Raw genomic sequence first — 22,949 nt, forward strand, 5'->3', positions numbered from 1 at the left:
GAGTGAGATCGGTCTTCTGGCTCACCGTCCACTGCGTTCAAGATGCGAGCAGACGGCCCAAGTGAATTGCATCTTGGACTTTGTTGTGGGTTTGTGTCACGCCTGTTCAGTGGTTGTGTAGTGCCGTAAGTCCACCCCAGTTTTCCTGTCCGTTCTCTGACTCCTTTCGGTTCAGCTCTATTTTCAGGAACTGTACACTGCGAGCGTCGAGCAACAACAAAAGCTGTGCTGACGATTGCGGGGCATGCACACACACTGGCGACTGCCATGCCTATCTGGTCAGTTGCGATTCGCCTGTTCGCGACAAACCTAGTGGGAACAACAGCAGCCGCACCACGTCTCGCGAAAAAGCACCGCCCTTGGAATTTCGCAGGAGCGAACATACATTCTTGCTTACAGCCAAGGATAAGACGTCACTTTGTCCTGGCGCACAAGGATACAGTCGATGTTGCTGGTGTTTGTCAGCTCGACGGCACACTTGCATGCACCATCCTCTTGCAGCGAGCTCAAAGACCCACTGAGAAACTTCTGTTTAAGGAGGCAGCCCGCTGCAGTCTATGGAGGCGTAGCAGCAGCTCCATCCCGATGTCGACGGCTGCGGTGGCACGAGTTTGACACACAAAATTGTGGGCGCCTCACTGAAACACAGAACTTACGGCGTGTAGGCACGTGCAAGTTCGAACAATTTAACCGTGAAGATTTTTAGGCATTGGAAGACCCCCCTCTCCAGACCACTGGTGCGAGATGAAGGGAAAAGACCGAAATGGGAACCTCCGGAGCGGTTGTTCCTTTGGCATCGCATGCTTTTAAGCCGGGTTTTCAGAAGAGATAAGAGGTTCAGATTCCCGACAGTCATGCCTTGGCATATCAAAGCCCGAGCGACCTTTTGTTGTTGCGGCAATGAGCCCGCACAGCGCCCGACATGCGAACCAGCAGCAAACAACGCAGACGTATTGCTCCACGATACTGAACTGCATGCCAACAAACACGCCGGGTTCGACTTCCCATCTTACAAGGAGCACGTTCCACCAAATGGCCACAACTACCGCGACTGGAGCGAGCCCGATACAGCAGAAAAGAGCGATAAGAAGAGAGAAGGTAGAAGTCAACAATGCGCCAACGAACGCCGAACTGGCCAGAAAACAAAGCATGAAGCCTTCGAGCATGAATGCCCGGCCAATTTGCTGGGCCTCATAGCTCCCAACCATATGTAGGTTCCAAAAGCTGCGGAGAGTTTTAGCAGCCATCACAAAACATAAGCCACTCAACAAAAGCACTCCTTGTCCGAGAGACAATCCCACGCTCCACGTGCCGACCCTTTTCCACGCGGTAGAGATGTTGCCGTTTTCTGGGTCATGCGGCATGGGAAACGCGACGGTTTGTCTCCCGTCGAAGCCCGAGTTTCCGGCAGTTTGGGCGTTCGCCAAAGACGCGAGAACGACGGCAGCAGGCCATGCGAACAGCGCACCGAACCATGCATCCGGGTTCATTCCTGAGGCGTGCCGGTTCGCCTGCTTTGTTGGCTCATCAAAAACGCTCCAGACACCAACGAGGAAAAGCGCATTGTAAATTCCTTGAGTCAGGATAACCGTGGCTGAAGTCCTACACAGCTTTGGTGATCTTAATCCGACAGCAAAGCTGATAAGCAGAGCGACGGCGCAGTTCAGAGCAGCAGCACCTGCATGGCTGATTGACATCACCCCGAGAGAGAGCTGTTTTTGTGCACCGGCACGGACGAACGGTTCTATGACATCTCCAGAGAGATCGACGTGCACAAAGGCTGCGAATGCTTGCCACACGCCGCAACAAAAAGCGAGAACAGCATACCAGACAGCGGTGCCGCCGAGGGATAAACAATAATCCCAGTGTTTCAGACCCACTAGCATACAGCACATTTTGGCGAAAACGTGAGGAACAAATGCATGAGGGGCGTTTTTCGAAAACCAAGTGCTGGAGCAAGGTACCAAAATCGACGATCTTCCACCCCCAGAGCTCCGTTTTGCCAAATTACCACTGCAGGCTCAGAGTCATGACCCTCTCTGCTCTGGACCACGTCTTCCCGCGGAAGTCGCGAGGCATGGTGCACAACTTCTGGAGCGCGAGGCAGAGAGTGGCGTTTCGCGCAGCTGTGAATATGCATACATGCAACGATGGTGCGAGCACAGAAGAAGTAAAAGGGAAAAGAGGTTGTGTAATGCTCCCGAGTTCGTTTGCTGTGACTCGGCTAGCCATCCGCCACCGCAATCCTTGTCAAGACGTCGTCGCCCTTTGAGCTGTCTCGAACAACGTTCAGTGCGCGGAGACAAGGACCGTCAGGAAAAAGAATCTCTGGTCTGAGGCCTTCACATTTGACAACGCAGCTCCACAATTAACTGCTTATCACCCTTTTACTGGAAACAGTTGTTCTCGCGCGATCGGATTCGATCCCGACTAGCCAGGGCGAAGGCTATAGGTGACAGAGCCAGGCCACGGATGCTGGCCCTCTTGCAACAACGCCAGTGATGTTCTGTGTCTCACAGACACGATGCCGGGGCCCTCACTCAAATACCCTATCCCTACCTATTTCCTATCATAGTAGTGGCAGTGCTAGTCGTGAACCGTGTGCCTCGACGTAGCCGAGCCCCGTTGACCTGGGTCAACGCTCGTCCGTGGTTGCATAGAAGAGCCGTGCAGCCACCAGTGTCCTGCCAACGATGCCCAGTGTTTGGCGAGGGTCTCCACCGTTTCCTCTGCGCAAGAACCTTCTCCTCTTTGCTTGTTAGCACACCGTGTGTATCTGGAAGCTGAGAACGAGTTGTGCTTGAGAGGCACATCGCAGCCCCCCGACAGGCGAGGGGGGCAATGCCCGAGCAGCAAGCGTGGTGTATAGGCTGTCTGCAACTGATTCAAAATCAGCTCTGTCGTGAGGAAAGGCACACACCCTGCATGTAGCCTTTCAGAAGAACAGTGTTCGTGTTATCGATCCACAACAGCCGGATCACTTTCCTTGAACTGGCAACCTTCGTTTGGAAGAAAAAATGCTCCGTGATCCCGTGGACGCATCATAGAAGTGCCGCGGAGTTCCTGTCCTGTTTTCCGAGAGCGGACACGTGCGCAGCGCCGACCTTATATACGGGGTACGCCTGGCAAAAGAACAAGGTCTGGCTGCTGCTGGTTTGGTTGTTAGCGCCCCCGTCGGCAACGAGCTTGTCGGTTCGGCACACCGAGACGCCAAATTCGGGAGGAGTCCTGTTTGTCACTCTTGCCAGCGCAGGCACCTGTCGGGCATTTCCGGGAAACGCCGACTCCAGTGAAATTAAACAGTGTTCTGAGAACGAAGGAGAGCTGAGCGAGACTTGCCGCATACGTGCTTTTCTGTCTTAAGGTTGCTGGTCCAGGAAACCCGTTTCACCGTCACCGGAAGAATCCACTGACTCCACGTCATACGCCGGTACTTCGTCTTTTCGAGTCTCGCGTGCGTAAATAGTCTTCTTAGTTCCGGCGCACGGCTATCAACGTACACCCCCCTCAGTTTTTTGCCATCGCACTTTATCCCCTGCCTTCCCGTGTCGTCGCGGAGCTCTGTGTTCCTTCGTTGCGGGAAAGAAAGGCTCAGATTTTTCTGATATTCCTGTTTTTTGGACACGTGTCGTACACTTTCCTCCGTAGTTTCTTTTTGCCTTTGTTTCGTCGCTCCGGATCCTGCGTTCGAAAAGACGCGCGCGAACTCTCGGGAAACATCGGATAAAATGGCAAGAACCAAGCAGACTGCACGGAAATCAACGGGAGGAAAGGCTCCTCGAAAGCAGCTGGCCTCCAAGGCAGCTCGCAAGAGTGCGCCAATGTCAGGCGGCATCAAGAAGCCTCACAGATACAGGCCTGGCACTGTAGCTTTGCGCGAGATCAGGAAGTTTCAAAAGAGCACAGATCTCCTCATCCGCAAGTTGCCCTTTCAACGCCTTGTCCGCGAGATTGCCCAGGATTTCAAGACAGATCTCCGATTTCAGTCCCAAGCAATTCTTGCACTGCAAGAAGCAGCGGAAGCGTATCTGGTTGGCTTATTCGAGGACACTAACCTGTGCGCTATTCATGCGAAACGTGTAACGATCATGCCCAAGGATATCCAACTGGCAAGACGTATCCGAGGCGAGAGATCTTGAAGTTTGATCTGAATCCTGGTCCGGGGCTGTGCTGCTGTTCTCACCCCAGAGAAACCAAGTTCAATTGCATTAAAAATGAATGAAAGGCATCGCAAGGAGGCGGCGCTGTGGCCTCATGCGAGCGAACCTGTGGGAATTTGTGCTCTGACACGTGGGAGTGGAGAGTTCAAAAGCGCAAAAAGTGTAAGTGAAGGGAAAATCTAAATTGGCAGGCTGTATTTTAGAGAAACGGGACGTAGGGGACATACCATGGGCATTGAAGCCGTCGCCAGTGTATCCAGCCTGCTATGAGACTGATCCGAGGGGTTTGTGGCGATTCAGGCTTTGTCCTGGGGCATCCTGATGAATTTCTTTTCCACCCAACGGTTATCGTTGGAGTCGTAGATCGCTCAGAGTTACTGCAAAGATGTCAGCCGTAGTGACCTCTTACGTTTTGGCTCAAAAAACAAGACCGTATATATAATAATTATATGTATGTTAATCGTCTATTTTCCGGAAGGACTGGCTGTGGCAGCAGCCGGTGCCATGTGCACTGTACGAAACTCGAACATCTCAACAAATTCGTTAGCTGGATCCAGGTGCGTTGTCATACATAGAAGCGAACATCACGATCACCACGAGACAGCCGTATCACAGCGTCAGCACGAATGAATTTCCTGGACAGTCCCTTTTTTTCAGAGAGCGAGGGAAAGACGCATTTAAAACCTGAGATCCTGCGCATCTTCTTGCGTAAGTGTACCGGTGTAGCAAGTTTCGCGTCTTGCTTTCTTCCATAAAGAAGCACCCATGCTCTGAGGTGCGTGCTCTGTGCAAAAAGCCGGCGAGACCATGGCAGATCTCTGCATATTAGGGAGCAAACAGCTGCTGTACCGAGCCGCTAGGCAATATCACCTCGCAATTAAGAGCGATGTCAGTTCTTGAAATGCATGCTGCTGAAGGGAGCTCGCCCAAACTATGAAATCCGCTCGCTCGAACTGACTTCGTGTTTGATAACTGGGTCGACCGATTGTCTCGCAACGCCAAAACGACGCAGTTCCGGTTTCGCTTAAGCACCCCCGTCTTTTGACCGTGACCGTTTCCTCCCCACGAAGTCACCCGATGCGGCAAACCCTAAAAGCAAACCGCTCACTGGTCGACGTGCTGCACTATATATATATATATATATATAGGTAGGGTATGCATTTGGACTGGCACATACGCAGATCGGCGCCCTGGACAGTCGGAATCATGCACAATTTGTAAAGTACAGCGGCACATATCGCCTGGCCGGCGACCGTTGCTCGAGGGCCGGCCCACACATTTTGAAGCCGCTAGGGGTGCTTCTTGCTGTCTTTCACGCGGATGGAGGAACGATTCTTTGTTAGCGGCCTCTCGTTTCTTTAGCCTTTGTTCGTCATCTTGTTCCCGGACCCCCGCGGGTTGTCATCCTGCACAATACGCACAGTCCATACAAACGATGCAGTGACATGCTCGTTCTCACCTACGCGTACCTCAGAGGGGCCTAGTTCTCGACATACTGATATATATATATATATATATATATATATGCGTATATATATACGTGTATATGGATGAGGGTAGCTAGGTGTGCCTGTACGGAGGTCGATGATACGTGGATATATATGTGTATGGATATACCTAAGCGCATATGAGTTCCCCCATCGGTCACGGTCTATACAGTTGTGGCGTTGTCGTCTGAAATAAGATGCACCAGTTGCTCCAAGAAAGAATACTTTCCACTACCGATGACCTCTTAGGGGTACACTAATGCCACGGAGACGAGGCAACTCTTTACATGCAGGATGCTCCGTTGTTATAGATGCTCAGACGCAAGTGTTTCTCATTGGAACTCTGGCCGTAAGACAAAGTCTCCAACCAAGCCTGCAGTCCAGCACGCAAGGCGAATAATCGAGCAAGACATCACTGTGGCCCATTTAAAGCTGTGTGCCAGCGAGCTCCTCCCTACTTTCCAGTCGTCCCATGCCCGCTCCTCGAGTTCCTTCGCTTCTTCACGCTGCATGCGCACACATACAAAAGAGTGCAAGGTCTCAGCGGATTACGCGCGTTGTGCCTGTGTACGTCGGAATTCCAGTGGCATCAGCGGAAGGGAACAGGGTGTTTACGGAGGACATGCGCCGTCCGGATAGATTTCCTAGCTTGTAATATCTGTCAGTACAAACGAAAACTACTCCTTCGAAACCGCCACCAAGAACAAGCAGCTTTGCTGAGTTCAGTGGCACTTCGAATGGTTGTGAGCTCGTCTAGAATCCGAGGTGATCCCCCACGGCGGACGAAAAGTGTGGTCCGACACGCCTTACTGCAACTCGAGCTTGAGCCGTGGTATACTGTTCTACGACCTTCGGCTTGGCCGCGCCGATCTGGTTCCTGATAAGGGAGACACAGCCAGGGGGGGAAACAGTGCGGCACGAACTCTTGGCTGACTTCTGATTCGGCAAGAAGACCAGTCGTCTTCAACAGCGAGGAAAGGAATGGTCAGCAACACATTCGGTAGTTAACTCCGAAGCAAACGGCCAAACCGTCCGACAGTTCCTGCATGCGATGGAGAGTGACTACAGACTCGTCACAAGGGGGACGCGAGGTACCTCTGCGCGGAAATATGTGTGCGCGGCTGTGCATTCCTGGATCTGTGTGCAGAGGCACTTACACTTCCATCTCCATTTCTATGGCGGCACACTCCGCCAGGCTCATTGTGGGCAGATCTGAACAAACAGCGGAGAGTCGATACAGACACACGCCCCGGTTCAAAAGGGCTTTACGGCTTGGACAGAACGCAGGCCATTGTTTCACTGCAGCTGACGAGAGGAGACAAACCGTGGACGAAAGCTTCGACCGGAAGTCAGCGCATCCGAACGAATCCGCAGAAGAAGCTAGATGCGGAGACAGGCGTCTCTCTTCTCTTTCAACAGGCACGCAGCCAACGTGGGAAAGAAAAGAAGAAACTCGCAGAACCGAGCACAGAAGGCAAAGAGAACGGAAAAGAGCGGAGCAGCATTCGGTATTCCCGAAACACTCGAACCTATGTGTATGCAGGCACATGTCGAGCGTGAGCAAACCAACCGTCAGCCGCGCGGAAGGAGTCACGATTCTCGGATCGAGCGTGGACAGAGTAGAATCACTCACTGTGGCCAGGCGTGAACACTTTTTCTCTGTAGAGCCGTCGGAGATCGGATCTGTCTTTCTGAGCGCAGTCCCAACACACATCGGGGACAAACGCTGACTTTGCCTCATTTTCTCGCCCCGTCGCACCTCGCATGAAAAAGAGCGGAGCATGCGGCGAAACGCGTGGCTCGCGCCTCGCGGCAGACAGAAGCTTGGATTGCGAATTGAAAGAACGATAATCCATGGATCTGCGAACATATTTTTACTGTAGAAGATAAATGCGATCACGTGCCACTGCACCCCGCAAAAACGACGGAACTGCGGAGTTGGTCTGACCCTCCACCGCTAACTACCTCTATCCTCCGGTTACATATAAATATAAACAAATAAATATATGGTGTACATATATACGCTGTATGCATGTTACATGCATATATTTGTTTACGGGTCCGCTAAACAAACTTAGGTTGAGGGCGGGAAAAAAAACGATGTGCGACAGGTTATTCGGTGTTTTGTTGCGTTTTGTGTTCAGCCAGGTAGAGCGTTCGGTGTTCGACGAACATCCTCTCACGCCAAAGAACCGAGCGTCACCTCTGACGCGAAAGACGTAGCCGCGCCAGCAGGCGAACCCGTGCGCAAGTGCCGAGGGCCAAGGTCAATCCCGGGGTAACGGAGTTGGGTTGCCTGCTTCGACAAGCACTACAGGTCTGTCGGCGGGAGTGAACACGGTGACAATCGACCGCTCCTTCGTTTCTTTTCGCATGTGTGTGTGTCTCTCAAAAATGCTTACGATTGTGTATACCCAGGGCTTGCGACTCGCTTCACCGGGGACCGGGGAGGCTCGAGGTTGGTGCAGGCGACTGTCGCTGGTTTCCGAACCACCTGCAGAGACGCAAAAAACACACTGGATGTGCGCATACACGCCTCCACGTGTAACAACGCAAGTCATACTTCACGTACAAATGGGTGTCTACAGCCACAAACGGAGCGCGACCGTGGAGCAGGAGACCTTGGACTGGGGCACGCGGGTATATCGGCTGTGGGGGCCATAACTTTTTAGTTGCATCTCCACATTATTCTCGTGTGTACAGAGGCAACTGCGGAACCGGTAGGCATGAGGACGCGACGGAGAAGCTGCGCGCCTCACGGAACTGACGCACGACTCGTCGGTTTCGCAGAAAACCTCCGTCCTTCGGGGCACACGGGACGAGGTGAGAGTACACCGGGAGACGGTTTTCCACCTACCGCGTCGTCGCTCTTCGTCTTGCAGCCGCATGGTAAGCAAGGGTAGTTCCTGGAGTCACCGCAGAACAGAAAAAACTGGCAGAAGCGTCACACATGAAACCAAACGCTGCAAACTGGCAGCTGAGCTAAGTGAATGTTTTCCGCTGCTTGGGAACGCATGGCTTGACCCAGCAGCGGCAAAGCGCATCTCGATACTGGGACCACACGGCATGTACAGACTTTGGGAAGTAATCTAACTCGAGGCCGTCTTCGAGGCCACAACGATAACAATTTGCGGGGAGAATGGCGGAGACGGGAAGAACGTGTGTCAGGCAAGACTTACTCGGATGATGAGACCCATCTGTGTGACTGCCTCGGCGGCTGCCCTGCAAACGAAGACAAGCAAAACACCTGCGATGTTCGTCACCGTCAGTTCGAGAAGAAGATTGAACCAGAAGTCCCTTGCGTTTAGAACGACGCAACCCGATTGTCGTCCACGGCACCTGCGGCGTTGCGGCACTGGGCAGCTGGTGTCGGCTGTGACTGAATGCCAGGAGTTGATGTTTTTGAAAGACGCACGCGTTGTGAAAACGCGCTGGCTACCACAGAACCCCAGCTGCGTGTACACACTTTGGCGAAAGAAGCGCAGACCCCTCCACCGATGCACATGCGAATTCTGCAGACGGCAGGGAGTCTAGCGTGGTCCCGAAGCGTTCGCAGCGCGGCTGGGGGGGGGGGGGGGGGGGGGGGGAATCTTCTCTTCTGCGACGTTTTGCTCCACATGCTGAGCATTTGCTGCCTCGGTGTATGTTCTGACCATTTTCTCCCACGGACAGTGAAACACGGAACGAAAGCCCTCCGAAGTGCGTCGCCGGCAGCCAAGAGGAAAACAGCTGTCGGACGGACCTGGAAAGCAAGGAAGCCCAGAAGTCGCGCTCTTCTTCGTCGTCGATTCCCTGGACCGGGTCCTCGCCATCTTCTGACCGCCCCCGTCGAGCCGCTTCGCGTCTCTTCCGCAACAGCGCCTGCCCGAACGAATGCAGTGTACACACAGCTTGCACACACCGTGTTTACTTCCGAACGAAGGTCGTGCAGCACTGTTCAGGGGTGTATCCTGTGAGAGACGGGCGGAGCTGGACGAGAGGCAGAACCTAGCAGGATACACGGCTCAGTTTCCTCGCAGCTCGCCGGCAGATCTCTTGCAACCAGCCTCGAGGGGCGCTCTTTTCCAACGTCTCTCCCTGCATGCACCGCGCGCCGCCGGCAGTGGCAAGTCACACGCTATCCCCCGTCCCGCGGCTTCGGCAGCACCCGCGGCACGGAGATCGAGAGCCAGAGAACAGTACCGAGAACAACGTGAATCTCTCTTCCTTCTCCGCCATGACCATCTGCGTATTTGATTCCTGTCGCTCTCCCCTTTAGGAGCTGCAAGACAATCCCCGCTGGTCAAAGCTCGGAGAAGGCGCGGGTGACCGTGCACATAGCAGACGAGTCTGGCGGCGCCATAGACGACGTCCTTTTTCTGCGCCTCTACAGCCGATATCGCAAGGACTGTGAAACAGCCTCGTTTTTTAGTCAGGAAACGCTGGCGCTCGTCGACTCACAGCGATCTTTGTGTCAATTTCCTTCTCGAACTTTGCTCGGGCCACCAGCTCGTCTCTGCGGAGACACATTGTCACAACACGCTTTGGAAGGTGCCGGGAAAACGCAGCTGGGAGACTGTGGACGTCATTTCCAGGGGTTTGGAAAGAGTGCTCTTCCCGTCGAAAAAACATCCCCAGAGCCGCGACCAGAAAAGCAACGTTCTGAGGTTTGGTGCCTCGACCAAAGCGCACAGGGGTGCATCCACATACGCACACACATGCATATGCTGCGGATCAAAGAGGCTTGGCGAAGAACGTACCCCAAAGTGCCGACGCGCTTCGGGAGACTCCCCATGCAGAATGCGCTTTGAGGTAGACAACCAACAAAGCACACGGGGGCACACAAAAGTGCACGGCAATGACGACTGTCCACCTACCTTCTCGCGGCAGGATTCTGCGGCCCTGGCACCGGGAAAAACGGAACTCCAGCAGACCCAGAGTCGCCGCTCGCGTCACTTTGCTGCAGCGCATCTACGATGGCGTCAAACGCGCGCACGTCGTCTCGTCTGCAGACTCCAAGGCGCTCCATGTCGGCCATGAACTCGCGAAAGAAAATCTGCGACACATACAGCGCATCGCGAACCTCGTCCCGTCGCGTGCGTAAACTCCGTTCAAACGAAAGAGTGGCCTATCTTCATATATACGTACAACTACAAAAATATATACGCACACAATTGCATGCAACTGCAGACACAGGTATATGTCAATATATATATATATATATATATATACGCTCACAAGTGTAACGGCACGTATCGACGTATGTGAAAATTGAGGTGTATTTCGAGGACCGTGCGCGGCACGGTCTTCCCAGATTGGCAGCGGAAAACGCGATGCTGCTCACAGAGGGAGAACCTGGAGACGCCTTTTGCGCCCACCTCTCTCGGGGAGTGAAAAGTGTCCGTCCCGAGACAGGTTCGTGACGGCAGCACGCGCCACGAAGTTCCTGCGTTTGAAACAGGAGCCAACGAATGTGGTCACCCAGTCAAGTTTTCTCTTTCTGGTTCCTCCTCAGCCAAAAAGAATCGGCCTTTTGTGGGATTACGCGGGTGGCGTTAAAGTGCCACAAACCAGTCCCGGAAATGCACACTGACCGCTATCCACGGTGTGTACATACACCTGGGAAAACACTCGTAGTCGGTCTCACTTGCGCTTCCTTCAGACCGTGCAGTCTCTGCTGAATGTCCGCGCATTCCAGGGAAAGGCGGCCCAGCACGTAGGGCAGGAGAAGGTATCTGAAAAAAAGTGCGGGAACGAAGCAGTTTCAAGTTGGTTCCTGCCAGTCAAACCCCGCGTCTTTCGTCTCGTCTCACTCTGGCACAGAACTCCGCTGCATTGTCGAAAACTGGTAATCGATGTCTATCATGCTGAGATTTGTTCGGTTTCTCATGCCACGCGAGGGCGGCGCTTTGGAAGGGAACGCACCGGCGCATCGCAAATCGCATCCCTGGAGCCGTACAGCTCTATCTAGGCGCGTCGAGCCCTGTTGGACCGTGCACTCGGACACACATTCACTACTTGACTAAAACCGGGACAACACAAGAGAGTTACAGCGATTCGCGAACTGGCTACGAGTGCGCATGTCTCTTCTGAACCCATCGGGAGAGAAATACAGTCAGCGCAGCATTAGATATCCGCCCTTGCGTTCCTCTCCATCTGCACAAGGTTCCCGAGCGACACGGAAGAGTCAACGGTGCAAGACCACTGCCTAAGTGTACCGCTGCCTACAGAGTTCAGCGCTAACCTAAAATCAGTCTCTAGGCTATAGGAATGTAAGTTTTCTTGTTTAATTCGCGGACGCAGGCATGGATAACGCAGTGTGGGTCTCTGAGAACCACTTCGGTAGCACGGCAAATACGAGAGTAGCTGACTGTTTTTCCATAAAAGATGTGAGTTGTTTGTGGAACAGCACTTTCTTTTAAAAATCGAGATGTCACACATTTCTGGATATACCCAGCAGTGTTTGCCCATATTTGCTTGTGGGCCCGCTGTGTCTGCTAGTAGAAGGACTGGATACCCAGGGAACTGTGCTCCCTCTGATAAGAATCCTAATATAAGTCACCAGGCATGCAATACCCATCTGATAACAACTGAAGCTAGACTCCCTCGGTAAGTCGGCAGGCTGACCTCAGATTCCTGGTAGCGATTTCGTCCCATTCCTCGCCGGCGGAGAAGAGAGAAAGACGCTCGACGGCGCGTGCGCATCCTTTGAAGCACAACGTGAGCCTGGCGACCGTCTCCGATCGGGCACTCGCTGGCGAGCGAGTGCCGCCCTTTGTCGCCGGTTGCTTCACTGCGTCTTCCAGTTCCTTGAATCCATCTGACCCTAGGAGTTGCACGATCAGGTCTGCGGAGCGCTGGGCATCCGCAGTCTGCCCAGAATACCCCGAAGAGGAAGGCTCCGCGTGTGCGTCTTCCTCTTCATATGCATCGGAGAAGCTGTCGACAACACTCCGGTACCTCTCGAAGGCGTAGTCGAAGAGGTGCTCCAGAGCGGCGCTCTCTGAGAGAGGGTCGAAGCCTGCGTTTCCCGCGGTGCCTTTCTGGGCCTCCGACGAGCTGGGGACGGGTTCCATGGTGTCGCCTCTAAAACTCGGGGAAAGAAGAATCTGTGGAGGGAAAGACGCGAGGTGGTCGGCGACGCACCGCGCCTCGGAGTTCGACCAACAAACGCGCCGAGCACCACCTGGAGTCGGAAGAGTTTGTTTCGCGATGGAGCCCACCCAGAGACGCACGCCGCGAAAGGCAGCGGGTCAGCGACGAAGGGGGGAAGACAAGGTTTCGTTTTCGGTGCGAGTCTACAACAGAACGACGTAATACAAATGGAGAGACACCGGAGAGGTGGGCGACGGCAGGGCAGGAAAGCCTGGCGTCCGAGAAAGCTCACACCGGCAACATGAGAAGGAAAAGAGAAGCCGAGATGCGGGGGACGTTCCGTGCCTCAGTCTTCTCCCGAACGCCTTACACCTAATTCGCGCAACCGAAGTGAACGACAACAGGACAGCCGAGGCAAATAGAGCCGAAGCAAACTCTGGAAGTCAATGAGGGGACACGCGTGCTCGTTGGGACGGACTTGGGCAGGGACACAGAAAAAAACGCCTTTTGTTTTTTACGAGAATCACTCGCTATAACTTTTTGCTGTTTTGGAACGAGAAACAACGGAGGGGCGGCAAACGAGACGGTACGCTACAACTCAGAAGACCCCGTCGACGAGATAACCTCTCCTCAGATGTCCAACTCGCAGAGTTTTACAAAAGACCGGGGTTTCTGGAGGCCACTCTTCGTAGCTGTTGCCCGCTGTTGAGATGCAGACTACAACGGGAAGCGGAACCGGAGAAGACGTGAGGTAGCGAAGGGCGTGGCGCGGCGGAGGCTCGGCCGCTATTCCTGTCCAAACAGCCTGGAATGATACACAAAAAACAGGCGTTTCCAATTGGCACACGAGGGCGTTCACAGGCGAGGACACAGGAAACAAGATATAGGCGACGCTTCCGTATCTCGCAGGAGATGCTGACGCTGCGAGTGAACACTGCGACCGCAGAACAAGGAAAGCAGGGCGTGACGCTCAGAACGGTTGGACTGTGTAAAATTCGAGGCTTGTCTGTTTGACGGAAACGCGTTTTGATTGAAACAAACCGGCAAACGCTCACTTTGGAGCGCAAGCGAGTATTTATCGGAAGTTTGACAGAAACAAAGTGTGCATGCGCGCCAGCGTGTGCGAAGTTGTCTCGCGCAAGAACCTAAGAACGTGTTTGATGGCGACAAGAGATTGACTCCTGAATTACTTCAGCACGGTTAGCGCCGCGGCTTCTTTTGTGTCAGTTACTCTGCAGAAGTTAGAACAACGTAGCCTTTCACGAGCGCTACGCCACTGCCGGCCAGAAGCTAGTTAGTCTTCCATGCCCAGCGTACTCCAGTGTACTGGGATGCAGGAACCTCTCAAGATCAAACGATCACTTTCCGAACTTTTACCTGAGTGGAACGCTCAGTTCCAGGCTGGGTAGACTTAAGACTAGCAAGTCCCAGGAATAGCCGTAACCTGTTTGCGCGTGCCCAAGTTTTGAGAAATTGCTAGTTGCACTTGAGTGGGGTCACTCTGTCAGCACGGTCCAAGTAAAGGCTCACTCCCTCGTCTCCGGCAAAGCACAAATCATATATGGGCTTTGGATGGGAGTCCTTTGCGGCATGTTCTAGTACAGCGATCGCACCGGGCAAGAGTAAACCTGCCTGGAGTGGTGTCACGGACAAAAACGGTGTCCAAACCTGCAACGATCAGTCGCGCGGTACAGCAGGTTAACCTTCGTAATTCCATTCTCTTGTTTATGTCTGTGCATGCTTTTTGCTGATGTGTAAGAATGTGAACCCACAGGCAGGTCTGGGTTGTTCTGTACCTGATCCTGTTCGGTACGTACACCGCAGCCACACAGACTTGGGCATGCCACCGTCCATCGCGCGGTTTGCTTCGTTCACTCATTTAAGATTTACCCTTAACCACCTGACGTGGGGGGCCGTCGCTGGTCGCCACCCGGCAACCCACGGTGTCTACGACGGGACGAACAAGAGCTAAGCAAACACCTCGGCCTTTGGGAAAAACCAGGTGTACCTGGGCCGCAGAAGCCCGTCCACAGCGTCGCTGATGCATGTGTGGAGGGAGCGTAGAGGATTTCAGGTTGTCCCGGAGAGAGACAACGTAGTGTTTAAGTACAATTAGATGGGCAGATGTCCGACCTACGGTCGGAATATAGAAACAAAAGTTGGTGCACGCGCACACCAGCAGGAGCAGGGAAGGCGGCGACCAGTGAGAACACCGGGCCGGCTCAGAAAGGATTCATGCCGTCATTCATGGATCAGGCATGAGAAAGCACGGAGAGGTCAAGACCGATCGAGGCGTCTGGCGGTGGAGAATACAAATGGACTGTGCATAGAGAGAGTCCAAAAGCTCATCCACAAGCAAGCGCATGCAAAAAACGAAGAGAAACGGTTTTTGCCAGAGAGCAGAGCGTTCGAAGAACACAGGAAATGCAAGAGGGAGACCGGAGGAGTAGCACGCAGACTTGCTCGTCAGAAGTCGGGCTCTTTGCCCCCCGTCGGCTAAAAAATCTGTATACGGTTGTGCTCATTCTCTCGTTCAGCAAAGACGAAGTGAAGCCAACGATCCGTGCCTTTGGCTCAGAACCAACCTCGGCCGTCAGCATGCAGTCGGAAACAGACACAAGGACTTCTCAGCGGCACTCACGAAAACGAGAAGCCCAGCAAAAACTTGTGCCCACGGACGTGGGCCCTGGCCACGAGACTTGTGGACGCATCCTTTACCGAGTCAAAAGGGGTGAATAATAGACGTACTCATTAAGCACTCTACATGTCTGCGACGACCGACACAGGCATATGTATATGCGGATATCAATGCTTAAACATATGCATAGAGCAGAGTGTCAGTTTCAGTCAGCCGTGGTACTGCGAAATCGCTTTTGTTCCTCAGAATTCCCCTGGCACCCGGCTTCTCTTTCGCTCTGCTCTGCCCGTCTTCCCCTCCCCCCCCCTACGTCGCCCCTTCTCAGAGTTCCTCTTCACCGAGAGCCGCTGGCTGTCCGTTTAAACCACCGACAGAGCGCAGAGCGGGACGCAGCTATCCGTCAGCTATGTTTCCGGTTAAGAAGCCGCTCTTCCTTTGTCTCGCAGGCGTGAGGAAAAACTCAAGCTACAATGCCCTTTTCTCCTCTTGCTCAGCCTGAACGGTCTATCAGCGGTTGTCGGTTTTCATCAGTCGACGGACCATTCACAGATCGACGCCCGTCGTGCTGTTCAGTAGCCGATTCCCTGAAGACAGGCGCTGCGGCATATTCGCCCCTCTCAATGTCTCCACTTCCCGCCATGCCTTCCCACTGACCCAACCGCCTTCCCAAGAAACACAGGACGAGCAGCCCGACGCCGACAACCAAGAGAAATACAGGCCACCAACTGGAAAGGACGTTCTCGATGGCGTCGTCAGCTTCCTCCACCAATCGATTAGTCGACTCTGGAGCTTCATATGCCGCCCCCTCCGCCGCGCGGTCCGGCCCGCGCACCCCTGCAGCAACGGCGCTCGCCTTCGCCCCTTCCTTCCCAGTCTCGGCACTGCTGGCTGGCCACGTCCACCATCCTGCCGACTCGTTTTTACGCTTTTCTGAAACGGATGCATTCGACAGGTCTGCCTCCTGCAGGCCTGCGTCTGTCATCGAAGTTTGAGCAGCCAAAGGCGCCTTAGAGGGGAGCGCTGCGTCACTGCGACTGAAGAGGCTTCCAAATAGCCCGTTACCCAAGGCAGGCTCAAGACCAGCTGCCGCATCGTTTTTCGCCGACCACAGAGAGCTTGGTCCTCTCAGGGAGAAAGGAAACGAATCGGAAGACGGGGTTTCTGCAGACGCCGGCGCGCTTGCCGTCGGGTGGAAACCCAACAACTTTGTTAAAGAGAAACCTTGCGCCGGTGGCGCCGGAGTAGTGGTTGTCGAGGTCGGTGTCGCCCGCTGGAACAGGGAGAACAAGCCCTACGAGCACGGACACGCAGCACAGAAGAAACGCAGCGGATTCCTCTCTTATGCGCCTTCACTCCCTTGCTTCCCCTCCATCGTTTTTCTCCCGTGTGCATGCGTGTCCATTCCCTCCCCTCACCTTCGCCATCTATGCGTACCTTTTGCTCTTCCTGCTGCGCTTTGTCTGCAACCCCTTCCGTCTTGCCTGTCAGCCCGTCCCAGAACGACTTTGCCGCTTCCTCTGTGGGTTTCGGCTGCTCGCGCTTCTGTGTCGAAGTCTTGGGGTGAGGGGTTGTCGTGGTCGTGCTGGGCGTCGTGGTCGTGCTCGTCGTCGTGCTCCGGAAGGCCTCGATCGGTGGTACGCCTTCCACCTTCACCCCGTCAGCTCTCAGGCACCCCGGGAGGTCTGTGTCAATCCACTTTTGTTTGCACGTCAAGTAGCAACTGCGGAGGCTGCCGTACTCGTACGATCCCAGGGCTTGAGGCTCTGACCGATCCGCGTTGTCTTTTGTGTGGCGCCGGCTGTCACTCTGGCACTTTTGCACACACGCTCGAAACGGTGGAACTGGGTTGCAGTCCAGACGCACATCTCGAGTGTACTTTGGAGGCTTCGTTGTCGTGACTGTCTCGCTCGATTCCCACTCCCACCAGGAACTTCCTTGCTTCAGTCCGGGGACGGGCGCGGCAGGCTTTTCCGCGTGAGATTCCGACTCAGACGCGCCGCCAAAGATCCACCCAGACGCCTGGTCTGCATTTTGTGCGAGGAACTGAGACGCACGCGCGGCTAGGGAAGCCTGCGCTCCCTCCGGCCGCGAAGCGCCTTCGATCGCCCTGCGGAGAAAACCGGTGTCGGGCACCCACGAGCTCCCCGCCGAGCGAGACACGCCATCCTCGATGTGCTGGGACTGTCCGCCTCTGCTGGGGTAGTTGGGCTCTGCGGATGAGCTCTGAAAAGGCCACCCGAACGCGGTGCCTGCCGGCTCAGACGGTTTGTCGAGGCCAACGGGCTGTTCAAACGCCACGTCGCCGTCGGCGCTGCTCGGAGGCGACGACGAAAGCTTCTCGGCGGATGCGGCTTTGGCGCCATGGCCCTTCGCCTCTCCCTTCTCACCCGCCGCGCCAGACGATTCGAACCACCGAGAGGCAGGCACGGAGGCGGAAGAAGCTTCCTTCTTGCCTTCCGCCGTCGTGTCCGGACTGGGAAACTGTTTCTGGCCGAACCAGCGTGCGAAGGAAGTGGCGCTGCGCCCTCCCTTAACGTCCTCCTCTCCGAGCCCCGCCGCAGAGACGGCTTCGGGATCTTCCTTCCCTCCAGAAAACCACGAGCGCACCCAGGACATGAGGGACTTTTCCACAGACTTCTGCGCAGGTTCGTCGGACCTCGAGGCCGCGCGAGGCGCCTCGTCCTGCACCAGCGACGGCGTGTTTTCCCCGTCGTTTGCTTCTCCGCCTCTCCACCAGGAAAGCACCGAGGCCACGCCCGACGTCGAGGCAACAGTTTCGGGTTCCTTCGTTTCCGCCACTTCTTTTCGGCCTTCGCCCCACAAAGGCACATTCAAAAGACCGTTCCCGACGGCCGCGCTGAGGGCGACCCCCCTCGACATGTTCCCCAGTGCAGAGTGGCCTAGCCACGTCGAGCTCATCTCCACAGCGTCCTCGACGTCTTTCAACTGTTTGCTCCAGAACCAAGAGAGCGCCTCCTGGGGAGGCGCCGCTTTCTGCGCGTCCGCGGTGCGGCTCCAATTCAGCCAGCCTGCGGCGGCTGCTGCGGCTGCAACGGCCGCCGCAGGAGGCACTTGAGCGGTGACTGGTCCCGCCGCCTGTGAAGCTCCGACTTTCGTCCCGCGCGAAGGCAGCGCGCCTGCCGCATTCTCCTCTGTCTGGGTCCCCCAAAAGGCGAGTCCCTCTGGGACGAGAAACGCCGGAGCGAGGCCCGCCGCTTGGGGCACGTCAACCCCCACAGCCGTCAGCTTTTCGCCCTGCCTCGGGTGCATCCAGGAAGCGTTTGCATGGGCAAGAAACGCAGCGGCACCTGCTTGAGCTCGCCCCGTCGTTTCTTCCGCGGCCAGCCGGTCGCTTTGCGACTTTTTGACGGCCTCCCACCACGCAGCAGCGCCGGCTGCGTCGAGCTCCTCCAGCTTGTTCTTCTGCTGGCGAAACCACTGGGCCGAGGCTTCCAGAGCAGCGAGAGCCTCTTGCGACGCTTGCGCTCCGCCGCTCTGGTGCCAGAAAGCCTGAGCCGTGGCAGTCGCAGAGTCCGCCGCGTGCTGCAGATTCTCGGAGCCTTGATGGGCGGCCGCTTTGGCGAGCCCTCTGACTTCTTCTTCGCGCTGGGCGAACCACCAGGCCGCGGCACGCGCAGCCGGGAGCGGGTCGTTGGCGGTTCCGGTGATGTGGGACCAGTGGTTGTCGGCGACGCGAGTGCCGTCCGCAGCCGTTTCGCCTTCCTTCGTCTCTTGCGATGAGTCGGTCGAGCGATCCTTCACGCCGTCCGCGTCCTGCACATCCAGACCGAGTCCGCGCCGGAGACTCGGAAACCAAAAGGCAGTCAACCCATCGAGGGCGTTCATGGCCGCAAAGGTCTGAGTCTTTCCGGAGAACAGTGACGGAAACCATGAGGACGCGTGCGGGTCAGGGCGGACAGGCGCGGCTTCGCTCTCGCCCGTGGAACTGCTCAGCGCCTGTTCGCTGCGGGGAGCCTCCGTCCCCTCGTTGAACAAGAGGCGCGCTTGGATGTCAACCCTCTCTGCATGCACGCCTTCTTTTCCACCGAGCCCGAACCAGGTTGCGAAAGGCAGCGCAGACTGCAGGGCAGCGGGCGCTTCCGTGATGGGGGAGGCGGTCGAAGGCAGAGGGGTCTCTTCAGCCTTCCGGCGTCTCCAGAAGGACAGCAACGACGCTTGTGCATCGCCTACGTTCGCCGCGCCCACCGGAGAAGGGACACTGAGGGTGGACACAGAGTTTGCAGACTCTTCCGTCGCCTCCACAGTCCGCTGGTCCACTTCTCGCCGCCGCTCTGCAGCGGGACGCGACGAGACTTCGCCTTCTCGCCAGCCGTTGCTTTCTTCCGAGGGCGAAACGGCGGCGGCCTGCGCACTTTGAGTTTCGAGTCCGTCGAGGCCAGGTGCGTCTGGGCCCCAGGGCGACGGGGCCGCCAGCGACGCGAGAAGCGTGGCGGGAGATGTTGCGGAAAGGAAGGCAAGGGGCGACGGCGCGGGGAGCTCGGTCTCCACCGGCTTCAGGGCCGGCGCTGCCAGAGACACCCCGCCGCTGCCGAGGAGAACGAGCAAACTCGCAGCCGAAAGCGCACGGCGAGTCCGAGAAGGTCTGGGGCGCGAGCGGCAGAGCTGCGCCCGCACGCGCGAGCCCTCGGACCCGGAAGCCCGCAGCATTGTGCAGAAAGCAATCGTCTCCTGGAACGGGGATTCTGAGTTCAGGTGTTGTCAGGTTGGGGCCGCCTGCAAGCATCGATACACAACGGAGAGCGGATTCGAGTCCTGTGGTTGTTCAGCGGCATGCTTTCTCCTGCGAGAGAGAAAAAAAGCGGTGGATGTGTGCGTTTTTTCTGTTTCGCTCCCAGCGAAAAGCACACACCTAGAAACACATGCAACGACGCCGCAGAAAAAGAACTGTGGACTGAGATCGTTTTGAGAAGGACAGGTTTATGCGGTTGGAGGCTTGTATGTGCGGCCATTTCAGCGCGCGCACTTCAAGGGAAAGGACGCTGTAACGGCCACAGAAAAAATACGCGAAAGCGACAACCTCTCAAAAGCGCAACTCCGCGGCGTCACAGTGTGTCAACTTGCCAGGCTACGGACCAACTAGCCGGATCCCGCCGTGAAGGAACGAAGGCGCAAAAAAAACGGGCTCGCAACCGATCTCTGAGCCATTCAAAGGTAGAAATTACCTCTTCGAGAGAGGAGGCGAAAGGCGTAGACGTCGAGTAGCAGATCTGTGCTTGAAGGCACTCCGTCTTCGGTGAATTTGCAGCAAAAAACCGGCTATTTGGGCACGCGCTCGAAAAAAACGTCCAACCAATGATTAACGAGGTGACGACGAAGGAGCTGGAAAGCTGGAATAAGAGGTTGTTCGCGCCACAAGAGGAGGGATTCAAACGCGATTACCAGAACGAAGGGCAAACTGTTCTCGCAGTAAGACTTCCTTCCACAAAGGTCACCTGCGCATTGCACTCTCCTTTCGTACGAAACACCTGCCGGCTGGTCGAAGGCAGAGAAAATGATGCAAAAACTACCTTGTCGAAATGCTCGCTATTTTCCAGGAAAAGCCGGCAAGACGGACAGGCCTAGCTAGTACACGTTGACGCTGGGTCACGGGCGGCACAACTGCAGCAACGGAGGTTCGGTGACGAGTCGCCTACACAGTTGGAAAATGAAAGTACATCGATGATATGGGAAGCCCACGCGTTTCCAAGTAGGGAAACTTGCTTGTTTTATGCTCAAAATTTCTGCGCCGCTGACCTGTGGAGGATTTTCCACAAGACACAGGAAGCGGCGCCTCTTGCAGCCACGTTGTTCTTCGTGCTGGAGAGGCGGTCACCTCTTCTTTACCGCTCTCTTAAGTCCCTCGCGGCTTTTCTGTCGCCTTGTGTCCCATTGAAGACAAGCACGAGCGGAAAGTGGTGAAAAGAAAATGAATCAGACGCATCCAGTGCAGGTGGGATTTTTGACGGACGATGCCGGGGCACGGTTGTGTCGCTCGGCGACTTTTCTGTCCGCTCCACAGCTCGTAGACACACATGCAAGTCACCTCGCTCGCGAAGAAGATTCGAGGACAAGGCTGCAGTGAAGCGTTCGATTTTCCGACAAAAACAGTCCAAGGAACGGAGGCGAAAATGGTGGTGTCCGAGGAAGGTGAGTCTCCTGTCACCCTCTTTTCCGCCGTTGCTTGAGCAGAGAGGTGAGGAGGCAATCAAGTGTGTACTCCGCGCGAAAGCTGTGCGGTCATGGACTAGGACGGTCTCAGGGGGTTTGTGTCACCTCAATCCCATGCTGTCTACTGGGGACCCCGCGAGAGACAGAAGAAAAACGTCCAATCTCCTGTTCCCCTCGATTGTCTTCCTTTACATGTATGCATTCGCACGTAAACCGGGGACGCGTACGCAACCACGCACCGGTCTCCGAGAGGAAAACCTGCAACGACTAGACACGTTTTCTTCTCGCAGCGGGAACGCCCACTGCGGGAGCACTGTGGAGTACTCGTTGTATTGTTGCGTGGTTTCGCCCACGTTTGAGAACTGGCTTCAGCTGTAGCTCATCAAAAGGCAACGCATCCATTGGGCTGTTTTGCTCTCGTTCAAAGGATGCGGCAGTCCCGAGGGAGATTTCGCCGGCGTAACTGACCTGGGACCAGCACGAAGACATCCACCCCCTGATTATTAATGCACAACGAGTGAGGAACGACTTCAAAGATGAAACTGTTAATTCCGTGACAGTTAAGCGTTGACTCATGTGTCACACAGTTACAGAGAGTCCCTCGTCTGTTTCACAGTCTACTGCGACCACAACACGGAACCGCACCGAAACGGAACGCATTTTTCTGGGGGCTCGACTGGGTAACCAGGGTTCTCATGCAGTCCTGAGTTGACACAAGATGTGAACTTGGAATAATAAAGCGACAATGAGATTTTCTCTCACAAAACCGGGCATGCTTGCGTGCCTCCAGGAAGTCCGAGCGACTCGCCACTTCAGTCTGTGTGACCTTGCCATTGGAAGGCCGGGACGATACATAGTGTCGGTCTTGTGCTTCTTCCTGCGCCTCGTGACGAAATAACACCATAACGTGACTAAGCTGCTGGGCGCATCGCTTCAACCGCACAGGAAACTGAAAAGGACTGCGGTTATGAGAGACGGAGGACCACACAGTCGTCATTGTTCCTGTACTAGGGCGTCCCGACTTGCCAGTTCAGGACTGTCCAGCTTGGAACTCTCAGGAGCGCGGGTTGCTGCATGACTGCCACATAAGAACAGTGGTGTTACAGCGCTGAGCGAGCGTGCACTGAAAAATAACCTCCGGGAAGAGACCTCCACAGAATGCACTGGCAAAGCTGCCGGGCGAAAGATTCCCCTCCGCACGGACAGGCGGCGTGTTTGACAAGATTGAGATCTGCACTGGAACTGATTAGTCCCTCGGCACATCCTACCTCTCCTCTGTATAAGTCGTTCCCAAAGAAACGCGTTGACACCGAGCCCCCATGCAGGACAAAAGGCGTTTCCCTGTCAACTGCTCCAGTTCAGTATTGCATTCAGGGTGTACCGACCATGCTGTAGCCGTTGGAGGAAATTTAACGACTTTCT

The 22,949-nt window shown here is 55.4% G+C and overlaps 4 protein-coding genes across 4 annotated transcripts; 1 reads left to right on the top strand and 3 right to left on the bottom strand.

The window, feature by feature from the left end:
• Positions 1–806: 806 nt before the first annotated feature.
• NCLIV_061950 (conserved hypothetical protein) lies at positions 807–1,895 on the bottom strand (the record flags this gene model as incomplete). Its single annotated transcript, XM_003885747.1, has 1 exon — positions 807–1,895. One exon carries the CDS (start codon positions 1,893–1,895, stop codon positions 807–809), a length of 1,089 nt encoding a protein of 362 aa, XP_003885796.1.
• A 1,833-nt stretch (positions 1,896–3,728) lies between these two features.
• Positions 3,729–4,139, top strand: NCLIV_061960 (Histone H3.3, related; the record flags this gene model as incomplete). Its single annotated transcript, XM_003885748.1, has 1 exon — positions 3,729–4,139. The coding sequence occupies one exon, from the start codon at positions 3,729–3,731 to the stop codon at positions 4,137–4,139; it is 411 nt and encodes a 136-aa protein (XP_003885797.1).
• A 1,379-nt stretch (positions 4,140–5,518) lies between these two features.
• NCLIV_061980 (hypothetical protein) lies at positions 5,519–12,702 on the bottom strand (the record flags this gene model as incomplete). The annotated part of the gene is made up of 13 exons (XM_003885749.1): positions 5,519–5,566; positions 6,106–6,153; positions 6,458–6,524; positions 6,805–6,859; positions 7,281–7,338; positions 8,050–8,141; positions 8,505–8,553; positions 8,827–8,844; positions 9,110–9,508; positions 10,088–10,142; positions 10,504–10,682; positions 11,274–11,361; positions 12,254–12,702. 13 exons carry the CDS (start codon positions 12,700–12,702, stop codon positions 5,519–5,521), a joined length of 1,605 nt encoding a protein of 534 aa, XP_003885798.1.
• A 3,147-nt stretch (positions 12,703–15,849) lies between these two features.
• Positions 15,850–20,027, bottom strand: NCLIV_061990 (conserved hypothetical protein; the record flags this gene model as incomplete). The annotated part of the gene is made up of 2 exons (XM_003885750.1): positions 15,850–16,650; positions 16,794–20,027. The coding sequence occupies 2 exons, from the start codon at positions 20,025–20,027 to the stop codon at positions 15,850–15,852; spliced, it is 4,035 nt and encodes a 1,344-aa protein (XP_003885799.1).
• Positions 20,028–22,949: the final 2,922 nt, after the last annotated feature.

Source organism: Neospora caninum, chromosome XII (genome assembly GCF_000208865.1).
Source record: "Neospora caninum Liverpool complete genome, chromosome XII".
NCBI classification, from domain to species: Eukaryota; Apicomplexa; class Conoidasida; order Eucoccidiorida; family Sarcocystidae; genus Neospora; species Neospora caninum.